The sequence below is a fragment of the Macaca thibetana genome, chromosome 4 (assembly GCF_024542745.1).
Source record: "Macaca thibetana thibetana isolate TM-01 chromosome 4, ASM2454274v1, whole genome shotgun sequence".
Lineage (NCBI taxonomy): Eukaryota > Metazoa > Chordata > Mammalia > Primates > Cercopithecidae > Macaca > Macaca thibetana.
The window spans coordinates 68,304,295-68,327,599 of NC_065581.1; the positions used below are offsets into that span (position 1 = coordinate 68,304,295).

The 23,305-nt window shown below is 37.5% G+C and overlaps 2 protein-coding genes across 8 annotated transcripts in view; one reads left to right on the forward strand and one right to left on the reverse strand.

Moving 5' to 3' along the window:
- The window catches only part of SMAP1 (small ArfGAP 1), a 428,466-nt gene extending 418,859 nt beyond the window's left edge, over positions 1-9,607 (forward strand). For 5 of the 6 annotated variants that reach the window (XM_050789718.1, XM_050789720.1, XM_050789722.1 and 2 more), the window contains 4 exons: positions 774-898; positions 5,343-5,514; positions 6,389-6,696; positions 8,650-9,607. In XM_050789718.1, coding sequence (XP_050645675.1) covers positions 774-898; positions 5,343-5,514; positions 6,389-6,696; positions 8,650-8,784 — 740 coding nt within the window. In that variant the 3' untranslated portion in view covers positions 8,785-9,607. Of the gene's footprint in view, positions 1-773; positions 899-5,342; positions 5,515-6,388; positions 6,697-7,780; positions 7,887-8,649 lie in introns of those variants that run through there. The other variant, XM_050789724.1, reaches the window with a different exon arrangement.
- The window catches only part of B3GAT2 (beta-1,3-glucuronyltransferase 2), a 73,385-nt gene continuing 55,773 nt past the window's right edge, over positions 5,694-23,305 (reverse strand). The window contains exons 3-4 of one of the 2 annotated variants that reach the window (XM_050789726.1): positions 10,240-10,388; positions 5,694-10,159 (exon numbers count right to left, since the gene is read on the reverse strand). In XM_050789726.1, the coding sequence (XP_050645683.1) occupies positions 10,073-10,159; positions 10,240-10,388 (236 nt within the window). In that variant the 3' untranslated portion in view covers positions 5,694-10,072. Of the gene's footprint in view, positions 10,389-23,305 lie in introns of both variants that reach the window. The other variant, XM_050789725.1, reaches the window with a different exon arrangement.

A 23,305-nucleotide genomic window follows, 5' to 3' on the forward strand; every position in this document is an offset into this window, starting at 1 on the left:
GTCCCTTTGCCTGTACAGTGCAGTGGCTTGGTACAGCCATCACTAAAAGTGGCTGTGCTGGGATAAAGAAAGGATTTATTTTGGAGTTCTATGGATACTTCCTGTAGAATCAGTTTAAATATTGTATGTATGTTTCCTTTTTTCTATCTAGTTTTCTTCCATGTTGTGACTTCAAAACGTAACATTTCATCAATGTTATTTCCATGGTAGGTAAAAAACTTATTTCCATGGTATAAATCATCAAAACTTATTTCCATGGTAGGTAAAAATTAAATTATCTCCAGACACACACACCCTCACACATACATTTATGGAGAGGGATTATTTATAAGAGTGTGGTATCAAATTCCACCTTAGCCCCTTATCTCAAAAGTAGTTTTTACCTCATAAGTGTATGAAGATTAAATGAGTTGATACATGTAAAGTACCCAGAACAGTGCCTGGCATATAGGAAACACCATAAAAACCTATGATCTTATTTAAAAAATTAGGGTGCAAAATAATGTGAATAGTATGATACCATTGGTTAAAAAGGAGGTTTGGATATATACCTAGAAACCAATGGATAAAGAATATTTCTGGGGGAATCAACAAAACTGGAAATGGTTTCTTTGGGAAAGGGGATACTGGGGTGGGTAGAAGGAGAACAAATGTTTTACCAACTTTTGGACTTTTTTTTTTTTTTTAAACCATATTTCAATTTTTAAAATAATGCCATGTTTCAAGTAATTTAAGATATTCTACTTTAAGACAAGAATCTCTATTCTTTTCAGATGGCCCTGCTGTGGCACCAGTGACCAATGGGAACACAACGGTGCCACCCCTGAATGACGATCTGGACATCTTCGGACCAATGATTTCTAATCCCTTACCTGCAACTGGCATGCCTCCAGCTCAGGTATGTGATAAGAATATGGTTTTATATGGTCGCTGCTTATTTCCTTTTTGAAAAGTTTCAAAATTTCAATTTTGGAAGAATTGTTTCTGAGCAGTAACTGATTTAAAAGTCCCCTGTTCTTTAGGCCAGGGGTTTGCAAACTAAGCCAGCAGCTTCTTTTTGCAAATAAAGTTTTATTAGCACACAGCCGCTCCCACTGGTTTACATACTATGTGTGGCTGGTTTCCTGCTACAAAAGCCGAGTTAAATATTAACAACAGAGACTGTATAACCCACAAAACCTAAAATATTGACTATCTTTAAAGTTCTAACCCTAGCTTTAGGGAAACAACAGTATTTAGAATGAACAAGTAGAAAAACCCTGACTACATCGACTTCCCTGAGATCAACAAGGTCACTTACTTCAGAGCTTTTAAAACTGTGGGTGTTTGTAAATATTAACTGCAGAAGTTCTAGCAAATTCAGTACTCATTGTCTTTTTAAAATGAAGGCAAATTATGTTTTAACTTAGCCTTAAAATCTACCTTGCTTTTTTTTTTTTTAAGTGATTTTTAAAAAATCTAGAACAGTAATAATAATGATTGGGAAATTTTTAAAATGTTAATGGTGAAGAAATTTTGAATTGCCTTCTTTTTTTTTTCTTTTTTTTTTTTTTTTGAGACGGAGTCTCGCTCTGCCGCCCAGGCTGGAGTGCAGTGGCCGGATCTCAGCTCACTGCAAGCTCCGCCTCCCGGGTTCACGCCATTCTCCTGCCTCAGCCTCCCGAGTAGCTGGGACTACAGGCGCCGCCACCTCGCCCGGCTAGTTTTTTGTATTTTTAAAGTAGAGACGGGGTTTCACCATGTCAGCCAGGATGGTCTCGATCTCCTGACCTCGTGATCCGCCCGTCTCGGCCTCCCAAAGTGCTGGGATTACAGGCTTGCGCCACCGCGCCCGGCTGAATTGCCTTCTTAACAGTACATGGAATTTCTGTAACGTGAACTATATGAAATTTCAGGAAACAAATTACTCTTAAGCTTACAACATTAAGATTCTATTTTAAGTTTATACTTTACAAATAACCAGTTTGTGCAGCATAATTTTTGAGATAAAATATTCCTTCCATAGAAAAACTAAGTCAAATCTGAATTGTTCCGGTAGACAGTTTTAATAAGAAAAAGTCAACATCTTATAAGAAGACTAGTAACATATTTCTGTTGCACATATTGTTATTGTGATAGTCATTATATAGTTACCATTAGAATGGAACAAGTAGATTTCTTAGGAATAATTAATTTAAATGGATCTTTATCAAAATTGTCTGCAGCAGTAGTGTTTATTTTTAGCAAAATAGCTTATTTTATGGCTTTGCCCCTTCTTCACCTCCTATAACACACATAAGAAAGAGAGACAGTATTGTTACTGTTGTTTCAATTAACATTAATTACCTTACCAATTTGTACAGACATAGGTGTACATGTGACAGAATTGTCTAATATTGTGTCTTTGGAAAGAAGTATTTAGGATATTTGACAGTCAGAATGTGAAAAGTAATTTATTTTTAGTCTAGCATTGTAGTACGGCTGTTACACCTGCTAGACTTATTTAGCACTGTCACTGGGGTCTGACAGTTGCTGTGCAACTGCTTAGAGAGTTAGACTCCACCTCTGAGGTTTCAGCGTACTTCACGTGTTCTGTTCTGTATTAAAGCAGCAAGCAGAACAATGCAGACTTCATTTAATTCTTAAGCACAAGCAGTGCCATGACAAGGAGTGTAGCCTCTGGCTTTAGGAGGGGTGGCGGCTGGCCTTCAGACTTTGGGCATTCTGAGCAGTACCTGGTAGGACATAAGGTTAATTTTTAAAATTATATCTAATACTTCTTTTGGAACATTGTTATGTTGAGCCCTGTAAAATATTTGGTGAACAGTAGTATCTTTCATCTAAACTTCATGTAGAGATTAAAATTCAGACATATTTGGCTGGGCACGCTGGTTCACGCCTGTAATGCCAGCGCTTTGGGAGGCTGAGGCGGGCGAATCACCCGAGGTCAGGAGTTGGAGACCAGCCTGGCCAACATGATGAAACCCCGTCTCTACTTAAAATACAAAAATTAGCCGGGCGTGGTGGCAGATGCCTGTAATCCCAGCTACTCAGGAGGCTGAGGCAGGAGAGTTGCTTGAACCTGGGAGGCAGAGGTTTCAGTGAGCCAAGATTGCGCCATTGCACTCCAGCCTCGGGGACAAGAGCGAGACTTCATCTGGGGGGAAAAAAAAAATCCAAACATATTTTCAAAATAATGCCTTTGAAAATGGGGGATGGTGCTGAAACTACAGATTTTATGCATATATTGCTACTATGTAATTTACTCGTTTTGGTGGGTTTTTAGTATGTGAAATTGAGCTCAAACTAGTTTTGGACACCAAGATTTTGAATTCTTCTGAACCCTGTGTTCTTTCACTCTTTGTGTTATTTTCTGAGTATATACAAATTCTAGTAAAAGATTTTCTAACTTATGAATATGAAGTAGATTGATTTTACCATCTGCCTTACCTGTCTGGGGTCTAGTCTTTCTTAAAGGGGGTTAGAAATACTTAGTTGACAGGAGCGTACATGTGTTTTGGGGGCTGGAGGGGAACAGTTCCAGTCTTCAGTGTTGACATGGAGAAACCCCTTTCCTGATATTTCATATACATGTACATACACCAACAGTACCTATACATACACAAGGGCCGAGTCTTATTTTTTCTTGATTAAGCCCTTGGGTCCCAGAAGGCCAGAGAGCCTTTGGTTAGATGCTCTGTACTTCCTGAAGTGTAAAATGAGAGGCAGAAGTTGTTCTCCTTTTATCTTGGGGTTGTAGTGCTGGCGAATGGAGCACCAAAAAGTAAGTGGACATTTGAGGGCTTACTAGTCCTGCCGATCAGTTTGGCTGTTTTTAGACTGTGTCCTTTTGGAGGTAGATGTTTCATATTATGATGTTTACAGTATGTGAATATTAGGCTGCTCTACTATGAGAGTAGAATCATAGCTTCCCAACATTTTGGGTTTTCTTACAGTTCTCTCTCTTCCACAGGGAATAGACCCCAGCGTTTTGAGCAGATTTTTTTGGTTCAACAGATAGTGTGATAAAAAGATCACTTAGTGATGTAGTTGCTTTGTTTTATAAAAAATATTAACAATAAACACCAAGTACTTAATCCAACCATTGTGCAAAACACTTCTTGTGATCATCAAGCTTATCCCCAGTTTACAGGAGAGAGATTGAAAGAAGTTAAGTGACATGTCTGAGTGTACCATAGAAAGTCGTGGGGGGCAGGCTCTAGTCCTGGCAGACAGGCTCCAGCCCATGCTCGTAGCTCTATGATCTGCTGCTGCTGCTTCATTGGTAGCTTAGATATATTTTATTCAAGGGTATTGTGATATTTAGTATTCTATGATATCTAATTTCTTACATATTTGAATTTTTGGAAAATTAAGTGGCTTTTTGTCACTTAAAATTCTTGCTTAGTCATAAGATTCAAAATACTGTTCTGTGTAGTTTACAAGTATAGTGTTTGGATGGTACCTCATCGCATGGTGTTCTAGGAGGACATTAAATGTTTGAATTTATTTTCCACTTGCTACTCACCTTATTCTCTAGTTTGAGAAGAATCAGCCAGTTTTTACTAGTCTTCATAGAATTCTTTGAAACTCTTCATATTCAAAACAAGTCCATATAACAAATGTGAATGTGATTTAATATTTAATGACTACAGAGATGATTAAGGTTTGCTGTTGTGATTGCATAATACTGTTCGCAAGATATGAGATTAAGTGAAAATGTTTGTTTTATATTAAATATCTACATGTTTATTTGTATTTGTGTTTATTTGCCACCTTGTCCAAAAGGGAAGTGCAGGATATGTTGAGACTGTAGATGGTCAAAGTTTTGCTGTACCTTCATTTCTGGATAGATTAGAAGTAGCCTAATGTTGTAGTTAAAACTGATTAGATGTATAAAAATCTTATTATGCAGGTTTTGAAAAGATAAAACCTTTTAAGCAGCCATTGCAAATCCTCTTATGGTCTGTTGTAGAAATGTTTATTCCAAAGGATACCAGTTTCTTGGAGCAGTAGTTGCTGTGGAGTGGTGTTCCTCAGACAGCTGCCTCCTCTGTAACCACTGTTGAGCCCATTGTGTTCAGGATTTGATGAGCAAAAGCTTGGCATCACCTTAGGTAGTAAATGCAACTTACTGTGAAAAGGCTTCAGTCTACCTACATTAACATTCAAATTAAGAAGTACTGCCATGGCTGTAGATGTTTTTGTATGGGCTTGTGAGTGATCCTCTTGAATGGCACCATTTTACCTTCTACAATTGTTTGATTCCTGTCTAATTTTATAACTTTATTTGGATTTTAAGTAATGGATAAGCTGTGCTTTACTGTGCAGAATTTGATAGCTTAGTTTGGTGTTTGTCTCAGGGGACATCCTCTGCACCAGCAGCTGCAACCCTGTCTACAGTAACATCTGGGGATCTAGATTTATTCACTGAGCAAACTACAAAATCAGAAGAAGTGGCAAAGAAACAGCTTTCCAAAGACTCCATCTTATCTCTGTATGGCACAGGAACCATTCAACAGCAAAGTACTCCTGGTAATGAATTTCGATATCTGCTTTCAGTGACATTACTAGAAGCATATCCTTTGTAATTATAATAAGATCAATTATATATTTTCTTTATTGTTCCATGTAGTGAGTGCTTTTGTTGTTGCAGTTTATACAACTATGAAACTGAAATGAACGAGCATTAGAATTAAAAATTAAGAGGCATGTACAGGATTCACAGAACTTTATTTGGAATTAACAAGCTGTTCATAGATCACTAAGTATTGTTTCACAAGCTTATAGAACACGGATTATCTTTGATGAATTATTGAAACTTGATATGTATGAAGTTTACGACTTTGTATACAGTATATTTTCTCTGCAGGTAAACAGTCTTGAGTTACCACATGGACTAAAAAAAAACTGAATTTTTTTGTAATAACAAAATATTAGCATAAGGCTGTTTACAGACTTTTAATCTTTCAGACCATTTCCTTTAAATAATGAGCTGCATTTCACATATGAGCTAAAATTATTTGGCAGCCCACTACATCTATTGAAGCGAGATATAGTCAGCTCTCACTTGCCTGTTTGGTACTGGGAGACCAGTGGTACAAGTCAGCAAAAAAAAGTGTATGATCTCATGCTACATAGTTTGGTCTCATGGTGGAAGATATTTTGTGTGGCTGTTGCATATGATTTACATTTCTTAATTAAAATTACTCAGGTTAATAACTGATTTGTCTGCATTCTAGAAATAACCAGCTCTCAGGGTTTAGGTGTGGGCTGGTCTGAGTAGTCGGAGCAGCCAAACTGGAATTAAATATTTGCTGTTCAGAAAGGCAGTTTTTCTGTGATTATAGAGGTGAGTGCAACTGCACGTGATAGCGCTGTCTTCATTCCTTTTCTTTTTGTGGTGCAGGTGTATTTATGGGACCCACAAATATACCATTTACCTCCCAAGCACCAGCTGCGTTTCAGGGCTTTCCGTCGATGGGTGTGCCTGTGCCTGCAGCTCCTGGCCTTATAGGAAATGTGATGGGACAGAGTCCAAGCATGATGGTGGGCATGCCCATGCCCAATGGGTTTATGGGAAATGCACAAACTGGTGTGATGCCACTTCCTCAAAACGTTGTTGGCCCCCAAGGAGGAATGGTGGGACAAATGGGTGCACCCCAGAGTAAGTTTGGCCTGCCGCAAGCTCAGCAGCCCCCATGGAGCCTCTCACAGGTAGGGGTCATTTACTTTCTAGCTCCTCCCAAATCAAAGAAACCAGATTTATTTTCTAAAAAAATTTTTTTTAAGTCTAGTGATCTGGCAGAAAGAATTCAATAGGGATAATATGTATAGGGTCAAAAGTATCTATAAATATTATGAAGTTGTATCAGACAAATGATGTGTTATCCCTGTTTTAGAGTATTCTGTTAAAAAAAGGTTAAACGTCTTTCATTTCAAATTGTAACGTAACTGTAATGGTGAACACCACTAATCTGTTTGCTGATGGCCAGAAATTATCTTAGGCATCATGAGACTCCCTCTCTGCCACCTCTGAGATTAGCACTAAGCTTTAACCAGCTTGCTTGTGGGACGTTTTTATAGTCCACTTAGACAACTTCACTAATAATTTTGGGGTCTTTTATTAGAAAAAAAAATCTAGCCTCATATTCTCAAAGCACTATTTTATGAGGGATCTAAGGCTATTTTTCAGGTCATATGATTACTGCCCCATGGCTCTGTAAAAATTCTTTTTGTTCAAAAACCTTTGTAAAGTTGTATTTTCTTTTTATGTACCCTATAATGACTTTTATGTTTAAAAAGAGTACAAAAAGATTCAATTCCCATAAGGTGTGAACCAGACATCCCCTCATATTATAAAATCCTGTTTCTACCTAAGTTAGAGCTAAGATAGAACATTTCTATTTCAGGTGCTGTGTTCTGACTTCTCTCTCTCTAGCTGCACAGACAAAGGCTCTTAGAGAGGTTCATGCTCCCACTCTTCTTCCTTTTACACTTCCCATTGATGTTCCTCCAGCATTTTGTCAATCTTGGTTTCTGTTTGGTCACTTGTTTTACCTTTAGAGCATTCAGGGAATAGTCTAGAGTGATTTCTAACATTAGCTCAATCACTATATATCCCAATTAATTTTGCTACCACCATTTCCAAGAATATAGGTAAGACATTGGTCTCTACACATTGGGAATCTAAAAAATTGTATGTGCTAAGGGTCAGTCACATGGTCAACATGCTGAAGCACACCCAGCTCAGGTTAAGGTGCTAGATGAACCAGGAAGGAGTTAATACTGGCTCTTACTTCCAAATAATGCAGAAGGGCGATGCTGTTCTCCAGCACTCCATCAGTGCAGTCTACTGGCCAACGACAAAGTGGTTAAAATGTCCTTTAGGAGGTATGAAGACGTGATCTGCTTCTTCAGACACTTATGCCTGATGATTAGTGATGTAGTTTATGTTAGTGTCTTTGAAACTGTAAATAAGTCAACTGTATTAAATTAAGAACACAGTCTAACACTTGAGTTTAAGTTTTAAACCCGCTCTGTACTTTATGGTAAATCTTGCCTTCTCTTACCACCAATTTTGGAAATAAGAGAACCACAGGGTTAAGGTTCTTATATATATATTTGACTCCAGTCTTGAAGAAAAGTATACATAATCTTATACTTTATTGCATACAATGAAAATAAATTTTAGATGTTTATGTTGTTAGATCAGCAAGAGAAATAAATGCTTTATGACCACTTTTAGGAAGTATATAGAGCCATTTAAGATTTTAACAGAGAATAATAGCTATCATACAAAGTTTATAGGATAATTTTAGACTATTTTACTTTCTAAAATTTTCTTACTCCTTAGTAGTTAAAGCACAATATCCTAGTGTAGGTGAAAGTCAGAGTAACAGACTCATGATACAAATCCCAAGATTGCTTTGGTTTTTTTTTTTTAAGTTGTTAATCTTTAGGGAAACTGAATCTAGAAAGCAGATAAATAAAGAAGGGAAAAAAGTAGCTATTTGCTTTAAGAAATATTTGTATGGTACTCTGCTTTTATTCCAGTGCTTGGACTAGTTTTCACATTAATGAAAAAAATGACCAACTGTGTGGCTAAAGAAACAAGAATTAAAGGTGAAGTAAAGCCTCTTGAACTAAGCCTTTTTATGTGTTTCACAGATGAATCAGCAAATGGCTGGCATGAGTATCAGTAGTGCAACCCCTAGTGCAGGTTTTGGCCAGCCCCCCAGCACAACAGCAGGATGGTCTGGAAGCTCATCGGGTCAGACTCTCAGCACACAACTGTGGAAATGAAAACTGCAATACAAGTTTCATCCAGAACTACCACCTGACATTCCTTGCTAAAAGGCATCTAGTTCCCCTGTTTATTCATATACATATATTTTTTTTCTTTTTACCCATTTGTTCATATTAAGAATGATCTGATTGACCGTGTTGGTCTGTACTGATTCCATTTGATGTGGTGAAAAGCAGGTTGATAAACCATTTTATGTCAAGGGCAGCTTTGCTCATGTTTCCCATGATTTCATATACTGCATTATTTGAGAAGCTGCTCAACTTGCAAAATCAGTTTTCCTCAATAAAATTATAGCTCTAATGTTTGCATATAAGGGAAGTAGTTATCATGTTAGTAATACCTCTAACAGTATAAGCCCCACCCCAAAATTAGCCAGTAATCCTGTAGGAAGGTACTGTATGATCAAATGTTTAATCATATAAATAGAATGTAAATGTCTCACTGAGCACTGTTTTCTAGTGTATCAAAATTCTTTTATTTCATCATTCACTTCACTGTGCTGTTGTTACGATGTGCTTAACAGGGAATGTGGTTAGTGAAAGGAAGATAAACCTGGATGTTACTCCAAAACGTAGTTAATGAATGTTTAAATAATTCAAATTTTATCTGCCTCTCTTGTAATTTGGATCTCTTCTCAATGTACATAGTGCTAACATGAAGACCTTTTTCTGCACTATATGCAAACAGGGTAACTAAAACAAAGCCACTTTCAATCCTTGAAGGTATATCCAGGTTTATGACAGTAATTGTGTTTACATTTTATGGTGCCTAGTATTGACAAAATGTTATTTCCCTATATTAAACAGATGAATCCATAGACCTTTTCATTTGTGGGTTTTTTATTTCCTATGATGGATACTGCCAGAAACCTTCCAAAAATTACTCAGTGTTGCAAAGTCAGGAATCAGGAATGTTTAGCTGACAGAATACTTGTCTGTTTTAAAAACCTGTTCAGGTCTGCCAATTATAAGAGCAAACTGGAGAAAAAGAAAAAATATATACTCAGAGTGGTATCTTGCAGTATCAGCACTGTACAAAAATCTTCCAGTTTAGTTGTAGAGAAAACATGCAGAACAAATGAAGACAAAACATACATTTTGTACCATCCAATTAGCTTATGTTAACTGACAAGCTCCATTTAAACAGATGTCCATCAGATGACAAGAAAGGCTGTTGTACTGAAGTAAAACAAACAATACCTGAATGCTCTGCAGCCTAAACTCCAAACATCCTCTTCCACATGGACCCACTGGCTGGGCAAACTGCACCAGTTGCTGCTTCAATTTATACCTCAATTTTCACTGTGTCCAGGCGGTACTTTGGCTCGTTGGCTAGATTAACCTTCTCTGTCCGAGTGTGCCACACGAGAACCTAAAGGGGAAGGAAATAGCTTGGGTAGCACACTCTTCATGCTGACACTTGAGGTCAGGCAGCACAAGTGAAATGAATACCTTAGTGCAGTTATTTGCTTTCGGTTCCAGTTCTTCGACTGTTGTTATCTGTTTGAGAAAGTCAGATTCTTGCATCCCTGGCTGGGATCCACGACGCTTAAATACAGCTTTTGGATTGGACAAAATGACTTGAAGACTTACAGCAAATCCTTTGTGAAAAGTAAAAAACAAAACAAAACAAAAACTTTAAAATACTGGTGTACTTCTCTTTTTTCTGTATAATTTTGGTCACATCAAAAACAGTTTTTAAAATACCTACTGTGTGTCAGGTCTTGGTTTACAAAGTTGAATAGGAACATTCCCTGTATTACAGTCTCAAAGGAAAATCAATCATAACATTTTACATTCCGTGTAAAAAGAGGTGTGCACAGGAGCATCTATGCAAAACAGGAAGTTTCGTCTGGTAATAATAAAGGGTGAATTTTATAAGCTGCTGTTTCACAGTGGTCATCGACCCTCCACATTTGCCACTCTAGGAATAACTAAGAAATAAATGCAGCTGAAAAACATACATGCTTACCCTAACTATACATGGGGTGTGAGACCACATGCCCAGCTCTCCTGCCTGCCCTGTAATACTAATTATGTATGCTTCCTTAAATTCAGCACTGCTCGGATTCATTTTGCATTTAGAAGAGGGAGCAATGAAGTAAAGCCAATTAGCTAGAAAATGAATCATACCTAATTTTTAATCATTTGGTTTACATTTCTAATTTGGTTCAATCTAAAAAGGGTATGTGGGGCAGAAATCAGTGCAGGAGATATCAGGCCATCTGATAAATTTTTTTTTGGTATTTCATTTACCAAAAATAAGTGTAAATTTTCTTCAATGGTTTGGTCATACGAAAAATCATTACTGGCTGGGCACAGTGTCTCACATCTGTAATCTCAGCGCTTTGGGAGGCCAAGGCAGAGGGTCACTTGAGCCCAGAAGTTCAAGACCAGCCTGGGCAACATAATGAGACCCTGGCTCCCAAAAAATACAAAAATTAGCTGGGTGTCGTGGCATGTGGTGCGTGCCCGTAGTCCCAGCTACTTAGGAGGCTGAGGTGGGAGGACTGCCTGAGCCTACAAGGTTGTGGCTGCAGTGAGCTATGACTGTGCCACTGCAACTCCAGCCTGGGCAACAGAATGAGGCCCTGTCTCAAAGAAAAAAAACCATTAGTATTTAATCTGTAGTTCAACCAACTATTTAAAGCTCAACCATTGAAGCATTCTACAATTGTTTTTGCCATCTCAGCAAGTAATAATTGTTTTGAAGGTCTGAAGCCCTGGACCTCTTTTTCCTTAGTGACTAAGGTGATACTGTCAAGTCGGGCACCCTCCCAGAGTTGAAGCTCTGAGGACCAACCATCAAAACATTTCTTAGCAACTTTTGCCCTTCTCTACATTAAATGAGTTGATTTATGATTCAGTTTGCAAAGTAAATACTAAATGATACCAGGTGGTAATGGAGGAGCTGTGAGAACACCACAACCACTACCCTCTCCAGATGCCAGACTGGGCCAGTCTCCGGTTCCAGACCCTGCTGCCTTTTGGAGAAAAGTTAACACGAAGCCACTTACAAACACAACATGGTACAGCAGGTGCTGAGTAAAGCAGAACAAAGAATCATAAAGCATGAGCCGTAGCACTAGTCCCAGTATCCTCCACCAACCCTAAAGGGAGGGAGGTGGCACATTTTAGCAGAGAATACTGGATTTGGAATTAGAAGCCTTTTGTTTTTGCCTAGGTCCCTGCCCTTGGGACACTGGCCAACTCACTTAACCTTTCTTGATTTTCTAACTTCCCCATTTCTTTATTTGTGAGAGAATAACACTTCAATGTTTGGTGAAAAATTGAGGTATGGAAAGACTCCACTGACTGCAAAGCACTGTTGAAAAGATATTACAATATATAAATACCAATACCATTGTCAGTGTGATCATGACGGGCAGGTGATGCCAGCCACCATTTATGGCTGGAAGAATACTGGTTGACAGGTTTAAAAGGCTTGGGAAAGTTCCAGGTAGCAAAGCCAGAACACCTACATGTGACAGCACTCCAAAGCCTTCCTCAGACAACTAGGACAACCACCAGACTCTTCAACAAAAGCCAAAGGTTCAAGTTGATATGTAAAGTGCCCTTTGCAACAGGTTAGATCAGATTTTAGTGTTAAAAGATTTCTTGCTTTTTTCCATATGCTTATAAATAAGCTTTATCCTTTTTTTTTTTTAATCCAGATGAGAGCCTGCCCTTCTCAGTCACACTGAAACTCCTGATACGTTCTTCACATGGCTTCAGGGTACTGGTTGTATTTCCCCATTCTCTAAAAAACATGGGATCCAAATTGTGCAGAGGTAATTTTTGGAAATGATACTGAGCCACCTGGATCTGATTTCCTTCATTTTCCCCTAACACATTCATCATCATGACCAAGGATTCATCATCACGACAAGGATTCAGATTATTTTGTTGCTTTCCTTAGCACAGGAATATCCTATCAGCTCTTCACACAGAATTACATGGCAAAATCTACAATGTAGGCAAAGCTGAGAGCCAGTTGTGAAGCTATACATCATTTTACTACAGGGCCCCCCTTCCCGGTGTCACTAGAGAATGGTGCGCACCTGAAAGGCCAGCACCCTGGAGATATGTCAGCGTGTGGCTCTCCACAGTGCCCAAGTGTTTTTCTATTCTCTAATACAAAGGGGTGGAGGAGCACAATTCAGATGCCCCTCAATCAGCTAACGCATTTCCTTTGCTCAGTGATCTCTTGAAAGGAAGCAGGTCACAGCTGGCAGGAGAGACTGCAGTTAACTAGGCCAACCCCTGGGTGGCTTTGGGGGAGTCTGACCTGCTGTGAAGCTAAGAGTTCTCCCCTCTGAAATCACAGTAAAGGGAATCCTAAACTATTGATTCCCAACCTAAGATGTTTTGGGGGTAATTCCAAGTATTTATACTTCAAGTATTATATCTTTCATTTTTTAGTGAGATTTGTTTTCTTTAAAGATGTTGCAGTTACTTTGGAGATGCTTAGGAAAATCATGGGAGTAGGATTTTCTGCCCTGGTCACCTGAGTAAAAAAAATAAAAAATAAAAATAAAAATGATTGTTCACTGAGAAGGCAGGGTTTCCTGACTTCTTCAGCAGAGCTAGGTGGGGAGGATACACAGTCACCCTCTGTATCTGCAGATTCTGCCTCTGCAGATTCAACTAACATCAGATGAAAAGTATCTGAAAATAAAAAATAACAATAAACAATAAGAAATAATAGGGTTCTTTTGTTTTTGGAGACAGAGTTTCACTCTTTTTGTCCAGGCTGGAGTGCAGTGGCACAATCTCGGCTCACTGCAACCTCTGCCTCTTGGGTTCAAGCGATTCTCCTGCCTCAGCCTCCCGAGTAGCTGGGACTACAGACATGCGCCTGGCTAATTTTGTATTTTTAGTAGAGATGGGGTTTCACTATGTTGACCAGGCTGGTCTCGAACTCCTGACTTCAAGTTAACTGCCCCCCTCGGCCTCCTAGGAGTGCTGGGATTACAGGCATGAGCCACCGCGCCCAGTCAAAGTAATACAAGTTTTAAAGCTATATAGTATAACAACCATTTGAATGGCATTTGCATTGTATTAGGTAAGTAAGCTAGAGATGATTTAAAGTATACAGGAGGATGTGCCTAGGTTATATTAAACACTATATCAGGGACTTGAGCGTCCATGGATTTTGGTATCGGTAGCAGTCCTGAAACCAATTCCCTATGAATACTCAGGACTAACCGTTCCCTCTCAGGCAGAGGGATAGGGCCTACCTCAATATATGCTTACTGATTACTGAGTAGAAAATTTGTAAGACATTCAAAGCCCAACAAGCTATTTCCATTTCTGTACAAAACTGCAATAGGGACTGGTTTTTCCTCACTTGTTTTAAATAACTAAAAGGCAGACAAAATGTTTGAAAAAAGTTTCCAGACTGGAAAAGAGGCACATGAGACAGAGATCTCTGAGAAAAGAGAACTATGACCCCTACAACTGCCCCAGCTTCCTGCCTGAAGTAGGTTTTCAGGCTACACCACAGGGAGGGGAACCCGGAAAGCTCTGCAGCCCCCTTGAGTTGAGGAAACAACTGAGAATTCGAGGAGGCCAAGACAACTAGGATATGCAGGGTGGAGAACTGGAGAGGGAAGAGCTCTGCTGATCTGTAGACAGCTCTCCTCAAGTCTTCAACTGAGTATGAAGAGCAAATGCTCACAAAGCTACCTCAGGCCAGTACAGAACCACTGGTAAGGAGCAGGTGAATCAATTACTGGAGCTTTTTCAGGGCTGGGACTAGTTCCCATTCTCAGTAGCCAGAGTGGAGCTACCTAGTAAGAGCTGGGCACCTGGAGGGGAACTTGGAAGGTTATTGTGCCTGTTGTAAGGTCAAACTGATTAGCCTTAAACTAAAGGCTGAGATGGTTTTGCCTAACAAACTTCAAAAGCAAGCCTGGAAAGGATCAAAATGTTTCTAAGTTAACTCAGTTGTGTCCCAGTACAAAGCTCAAGAATATTTACATATGTATTTATAATATAGTATAACATTACATATATATGTGTTTTTATGTATGGTTGTGTGTATACATATATTTCTCATCCAGTATCTGGCAACATAAAATTCAAAATGCCTAATGCCCAACTCACCTTAGTGATGAAAAATACAATGTCTGAGATGAAAAATACATTGGATGGGATTAGCAGCAGAGGAGACATTGCAGAATGAAAGTTGAGTAAACTTGAACACACAATGATAGAAACTACCAAAATAAAACAGAAAAGTCAAGACCAACACACACACACACTGTGCAGAGTCACAGGAACAAAGGGAAAGGTGAATGAATAAGGGAGATGGGGAAAAGATTTGAAGAAATGATGACTGAAAAATTTACAAACTTGAAAAATCAGGAAAGACACTAAAACTCAGATAACAATCAACTACACCTAAATGACATTTATAGAACACTCCACCCAAACAGCAGCAGAACACAACCTTTTAAAGTACACACGGAACATTATCAAGATAGACCATAGTCTGGGCCATAAATCAAGTCTCAATACAAAGTATGTTTTCTGACTACAGTGGAATTAAAATAGAAATCAGTAATACAAAGATATCTGGAAAATATCCCAAATATTTGAAAACTAAACAACATAATTCTAAGCAAAATATAAACCAAAGAAGAAATCAAAAGGGAAATGATAAAGTGGTTAACTGAATGAAAATGAAAACGACACATATCAAAATGTGTAGGATACATCTAAAGGACTGCTTAGATGGCAAATTAGTTTTTAGAAAACATTAAGCACTTATTGGATAAGAAAGGTCTGAATTCAATAACCTAAGCTCCTACCTTTATAAACTAGAAAAAGAAAGTAAATGAAGCCCAAAGTAAATGGAGAAAAGGACTCTACTAATAAATATACGAGCAGAAACCACTAAAGTAGAAATAGAAAACAATTGAGAAGTGAAATAACCTAGTCATTTAGGAAAAAAAAAGTTAATCAAATTGATAAACTCTACCCATGCTTATCAGGAAAAAGAGAAGATATAAATTACCAGCCTCAGAAATGAAAGAAATATGTTCTACAAACCTTCAAATGATAATATGGGACTATTATAAGCAAGTTTTTATGATAGTAAATTTGACAACTTAGATCAAAATAGAAAAATTCCTTGAAAGACAAGCTACAAGTCTCACTCATGAAGAAACAGATGATGTAAAATAGCCCGGTACCAAACAAATTAAGTTTATAATTAAAATCTTCCCACACACATACACACAACCCTCCAGGACCAGAGAGCTTCACTGTTAAATTCTACCAAGCATTTAAGGAAGAAATGATAACAATTCTCCATGAATTCTTCAAGAAAATAGAAAAGGAGGAAACCTTTCTCAAGCTATTCTGTGAGACCAGCATTGCCCTGACAACTAAATCCAGACAAAAACATTACAAGAAAACTACATACTAATAATCCTCATCACAGAAAAATTCTCAAAATTTTAGCAAATCATCTTCAACAATAAAAAGACAATAAATCATGACCACTTGAGGATTATCTCCAGATTGCAATGTTGGTTTAAAATTTCAAAATCAATCAGTGTAATTCACCATATTAACAGACTAAAAAAGAAAAAAAATCTGACTATCACAATAGCTGGAGAAAATGCTTTGACAAAATCTAACATCTAGTCATAATGAAAAGAAGAAGTAAAAGCCTCTCAGCAATCTAAGACTGGAAGTGAACTTTCTCAATAAGGGCATCTACAAAAATAACCTAATGCCAACATTATACTTAATGGTGAAAGACTGAGTGTTAAATCCCTGAAGATTGGAATGAGGCAAGGATGGCTGCTCTTGACTTTTATTCAACAAAGTCCTGGAGATCTTGGCCATTTAAATAAGGCTCCCGTCCCCGCAAAAAGGCAGAAATATTGGAAAGGAAGAAGTACAGCAAAACTCTTCTTCCTTCAGCCACAGTTAACAGTATCAATAGTGCTTCTCAGTACCTTCTATTGTGTAAGTATCAATTTAGCCTCACCTCCATAGGCTCATCCCACTGCCACATTCTCTCTTCTCCAACTATACCTCATCTAATCTCAGCAAGGCTGTTACAAATAAGAACTATTTCCAGTTTCTAAACGATGACTTTTGGCAACAAGACTTTTATAGTTTGGCCACAAAAAAGATACTAACAGCTTTTTCTCTGTAATAATCACTCTGGGTAGTTGTCCTAGAATATTGGGCTCGTGACGCACGTTTAGTGTTACCAGTAGCTATCAAAAGCCTCTCTTTCCCCCCACTTTAAAAACAATAAGAAAAAGATTTCAACTTTCAAATTAAAAAGTATATATACACAGTAAAGTCATGGAACTTGCTGGAGAAGGAAAGATATGTGTTGGACCTCCTCTAATTCTGAGCTAACCAACTCTCCTTTCATACCTCTTCCTAGCAAAGCACACACTGCTTTTTGGAAAGTTGTGTGTTTCCATCTTTCCTGCCCACCATCCCTCCTTATTGAGATATAATTCACATATATTAAAACTTGTCCTTTTATATGGTATGATTAAAGGGGTTTTAGCGTATTCATAGCTCTGGGAACCAATTTTTGAGAACACTTTTTTTCCCATTGAACCTTTGGCAAAAATCAACTGACCATAAATGATTTATTTCTACACTTTCAGTTCTGTTTCATTCATCTATATGGCTATCCTTATGTCAGTACCACACTGTATTACGGTAGTTTGTTTTCTTTAAATTGAGACAGGGTCTTCCTATGTTGTCCAGGCTGATCTCAAACTCCTGGGCTCGAGGGATGCTCCTGCCTCAGCCTCCTGAGTAGCTGGGACTACAAGGCACATGTCACTCCATCTGGTGATGGCATTATTGTAGTTTTATAAGTTTTCAAATTGGGAGGTATAAATCCCCCAGCTTCTGAGTTCATCACTTTCCATATCAGTTTTAGAAGCAAACACCTTGTCAATTTTTACAAAAAGGCAGCCAGAATTTTGATAAAGATTGCACTGAATCTGTAGATTAATTTGGGGTAATATTGCCATTTTAGCCACATTAAGTCTTCTGATGAAGTTATTTTCTCCAATAACTTCCTTCTGTTTATTTTGAGTTTACTCTTTCTAGTTTCTTATGGTAGAAGGTTGGGTTACTGATTTGACATCTTTCTTCTTTTTAATGGAGGTATGTGAAGCCATAAATGTACTGCTAAGCATTACTCTGGCTGTACCCCCGCAGGTTTTCATATGTTGTTTTTCCATTTTCATTCTCCTCAAAATGTTTCCCAAATTTCCTTGTGATTTCTTAACAAATTGATTTCTTTAGGAGTGTGTGTTTAATTTCCATATATTTGTGAATTTCACAAACTCCTTTCTGGTATTAATTTCTGATTTCATCTCAGTATAAACCAAGACCATACTTTGTGTAATTTTAGTTATTTTAAATTCATTGTGTCCTGTTTTATGGCCTAAGATGATCTATAATCTTGGAGAATGTTCCACTGTGCCTTTGAGAAGAATGTGTATTCCGTTCTTGTTGGGTAGAATAGTCTATAGATGTCTGTTAGATCTAATTGATTTACAGTGTTTTTCAAGTCTTCTATCCCAGTTGATCTATCTAGTTGTTCTGTCTAGTATTAAAAGTGGGATGTTGATAGTTGCAATGATTACTGATGAATTATTTTTTCCTTCAGTTTTGTCATTTTTACTTTGTATATTTTGGGGCTCTGTTGTAAGTCACATATATGTTCATAGTTATACCTTCTTGATAGAGTGACCCTTTTCTCATAACTTTTTTTTTTTTTGGTCTCTAATAACAGTTTGTCTTAAAGTCTGTTTTGTCTGGTGTTCATATAACTATTCCAGCTTTTTTTTTTTCTTTTTTGGTTCCTGTTAGCATGATATATACTTTTTACTATTCTCTTACTTTCAATTTATTTGTGTCTTTGAATCTAACATGTTTGTCTTGTAGACAGCATATAGTTGGATCATTTTTATACATCCTGTCCATCTGCCTTTTGATTGCATTTTTTATCCACTTATGTTTAATGTAATTACCAATAAATTGATTTACATTTGTCTTTTTAATATTTGTTTTCTATATGTCTAATGTTATTTTATTCTATTTCTCTATTACTGCCTTCTTTATTGTTAAACAAATATTTCCTAGTGTACAATTGTAATTCCTTTGTCATTTATCATTTGAGTTATTTTCTTAGCAGTTGCCATGGGGATTACAATTAACATTTCAATTTCTAACAGTCTAGTTCAGATTAATACCAACTTAATTTCAACCGTATAAAAAAACTTTGCCCCTACATAGATCCATTTTTTGCCCCTCATTTGTGCTATTGTCATAAAAATTATATCTTTATACATTTTGTGCCCCAAACCAGATTTTTGATGACTGCTTTATGTAGTTGTTTTTCAAAACAGGAGAAAGGAGCTATAAAGATTACATTGATACGCCTTTCAAAATTACCTATGTAGTTACTTTTACTAGTGTTCTTATTTGTTCATGTGGATTAGAGTTCTTGTGTAACATCCTTTCACTTTTGCCTAAAGGACTCCTTTGAGTATTTCTTGTAGGGCACATGTACTAGCAATGAATTTTCATGGTGTTTGTTAGTTGGGAATATTTTCATTTCTCCATTTTTGAAGGGTAGTTTTACTGGATATAGAATTCTTGATCTTTTTCTTCTTCTTCTTTCTTCCAGTACTTTGAATCTGTCATCCCACTGCCTTCTAGTCCCTGTGGTTTCTGATAAGAAATCAGCCTTTGTTAATAAACAAAGGCTATTAAAGAACCTTTGTTAATCATATTCAGTTTTCTTTTGCCACTCTCAAGATTCTCTTCGTGTTTGACTTTCAACTGATTATGATGTGTCTAGGTGTGAATCTCTGAGTTTATCCTACTTGGAATCCACTGAGCTTCCTGAATGTTTAATGTTTTTCCTACAAATTTGGGAAGTTCTAACTTTTTTTTCAAATATTCTTTTTGCCCCTTTATCTTTTTCTGCGACTCAGAGTATGTATATTAGTATATGTAAATAATAAGACTATGAGGCCCTGTTCATTTTTCGTCATTCTGTTTTCTTTTCCTCAAACTGGATCATATAAATTTACCTATGTTTCAAATTTACTGATTCTTCTGCCTGCTCAAACTGCTTTGAGCCCCTCTATTGAATTTTTTGTTTTTATTAGTATACATTTCAACTCCAGCATTTCTATTTGGTTCTTTTTAAAAAATATATAATTTCTATCTCTTTATTGATCTCTATTTGTGAGACATCATTCTCCTATTTTTCTTTAGCTATTTAGACATGATTATCTTTAGTGAACTCCATATATTTAAAATATCTCATTTAAAGTTTTTACCTAGCAAGTCTAATGTCCAGACATTTTCTATCAACTGCTTGCTTTTTTGTGTATTAGTCATGCTTTGTCTCTTTGCATGTCTTGTAATCTTTTGCTGAAAACTGGACATTTGAAATAATATAATGTGACAACTCTGGAAATCAGATTCTCTAAGGTTAGTTGTTCTTTTATTGTTGTCATTATTGTTTTAGTGACTTTCTTGAACTAACTTTGTAAATTCTGTGTTCTTTGCTGAGTATGGGCAAAGAAGTCTGTGTTCAGTTAGCTTAGAGGTCAACTAAATATTGGACACAGATTTCCTTAAATGCCTGGAACCAGACACTCTCAGTCTTTGCCAAGATGCTCTGTGTCCATTTGGGCATGCTTTCAACACTCAGCCAGGCAATTTACAACTGCCTTAGCTTTCACATCTTCATTGCACAGGGGCTCGCAATACTAAGAGGGGAAAACTGAGGGCTTTGTAAGGCTTTTCTTGAACAAGTACATAGCCCTGGGCATGCATACAGTCCTACACATCCACATGGCCTTCCAGAAATATGTCAGAACTTTTCAAATGCCCCTATGGAATGAAGTTTTTTGCTTAGCTTGTTGTTTGCCACAACTGTTATTGCCTCAGGGAGCTGTGATGGTAAAGAGTCACCACAAGCTGTTTTTGACAAATGCCCCCAGGGAAAAGGCTGTTTGCTCTGGTGAATGAGGTCAAATAAAGACAAGCCTTGTGAATAGGGTTTTCTAGGGAATTGCTAGACTGATCAAATAATGACAATTATCTTAGAATGGAGCTCTGAATGAGTCCCAACCCTGTTCTGCCCTTCTACTAACTGCTATACTGTCGGTTTTCACCATGATTACAGGGCTGTTGGTTTTCAAATCTACCATGGAGGAAGTGGAGAGAAGGGGATGGGAATAGGGCAAATTGACATACTGCAGTACTGCTCTTACCAAGATTTAGCCTTGTTTTTTTTTAAAAAAAAAACAAAAAACAAAACTTCCCAGATTGTTGCATGCTTTTAGCTAATTTCCATAGTTCTTAAAAAGTTGATTTTGACAAATTTTGCCAGTGTTCTCATTGTTTTTATGGATGAGAGAATATTCAGAAGTCCTTACTCTGTCATTCCCAATGACATTACTCTTTTTGCAACCCCAAATCCCATTACCACCCATTGAGTTAAGTAAGTATAGAAGAAAAAGAAAATAGTGTAATGTAGGGTTTGATGATTGAAAACAGAAAACTGCTACTTAACTACTTTTTTCCCCCCTGGCCCTGTACTTTCCAGCCCTGCCATCTCAAAACTATCCAAGTGAGAAACAAATGTGTTAGTAGAATTGATTTAGGAATCATTTCCACGAGATTTAAATCAGATCTAGAAAGCAGAAAAGAAGGCTGTATAAAGGAATGTTTCCTTTGCTTATTTACTATTCCAAATTGCCACTGTTTTCTGCAAGTGTTCCTTTATAATTTTTATGGCTCTAAGACCGAATGCTCATGTGTCATGAAGTGCTCTTTCATAGCCATGATAGATTTTCTTCCAAATCTACCCTTTCCTAACGAGTAAACAGAACCATAACTTCCCGCATTTACTTCCAATTATGAATTAGAATTATTTTCTTCTGGTGTGGAAGAAGAATGAAAAAGCATGCCTTGCTTGTTAAACAGGTCTGTTCATCTGCTGCAGAATACTGACTGAAACTTTATAATTGCTTCAAGGTGAAACTTAAAAAAAAGTCTAATTTTAAAAATTCCTCAAAAGGTATTTAGCAGCCATTATTTTCCATGGAAAAGAGTGAAACACTCTGCATTTCTAAGAAGTGTTCTTTATTTAATCTATAAACAATTCATTTAAATCTCTACTCTGAAAACAAAAAACTATCATAGAAAACTGAATCTTCTAAGGAAACAATCAGGATGCTGAGCAAGGATGGAAAATCTGATCCTAATAACCAAACATAATATAAGGAGGTTTAACGAACTGAATACTGAAAATATCCATGAATTATTTTTTAGTGGGCACAACTAACACTGAAGTTTAGAACCAAAAAGACTCTGATGGGAAATAAACCCATCAGAGTTTATTTGTATATGCTGGGCACAGCAGAGTCAACATGCTTGACATGGCCTGGGTAAGAGGCCATGGTTACTGAATTGGTCAAACTAAGCCACTCTAGTCCAGCCCAGAAAATATAGCAGAGCATGGTGAAGAAGGTACTTAATCCCCAATCCTAGTGAATACTGGTGAAATAATTTTTTAAATAGTAGCTCTTCAGGGATTCACTAATGAAGCCATTATATCACCACCTAGTTTCACATGGAAGCTATGTTGGTTTCTGACTGGAAATCTTCAGAGTTTCCTAAAGACCTATTTTAATGACATAGTGTGAGGGGAAGGACGGGGGTTGAGTGAAAGCTTGTAACTTGGAGGGCCTGAATTCAAATCCTTGCTCTGCCATCTACTATTAAAGTGACTCAGGAAGGTACTTTCACTGTTCTCTGCCTTGGTTTACACAAATGTAAAATGCAGACAGTTATCATATTGTATGGTTATTGTAAATCTTAAATGGATATATGTAAACAAACAGAACAGTACCTGGAAACATAGTAAGCATTCTTTGTTAAGCACGATCATTAAAAGAACATTCACCAATCTAAAGGATGCTATCTTTCATTTTTCATCTTCCTTTTGATATTATTCACTCATTCAGAAACTCTTTATGGGCCCATTGCTGGTTTTCAGTATTGGTAACACAATACTGAATGTGGTCTCTGCCCTCTGGCAACTCCTAGTTTAATTAGAAGAACAGATATGGGCACAGCTGTGCCACAGACGCTATAAAAGATGTAAGTACAGAGCTTTGGGAGCACAGGAGTTGGAGAAGCAAATGCTATCTGACTAGAATGAGTAAGGGCTTTGGAGACACTGAAATCTAAGAGGGACTTTGAAGCATCCATGTAGAGGAAGGGAGAGTTATGAGGCCAAGTCTTAGGCTGGAGCAGCAATGACGGGTGACAAGGCTGTAAAGCTGCTTGTGCCCAGGACTCTGTACCCTACCCTGTGGCAGGCAACCTTGGCTCCAGATTCTAATCAAAAGTCACTTTTAGGAAAATTTCTCTGGCAGCAGTACAGTAACTGCCTGAGGTAGAGAGACCAGCCAAGTGTCTGCTGCACTAG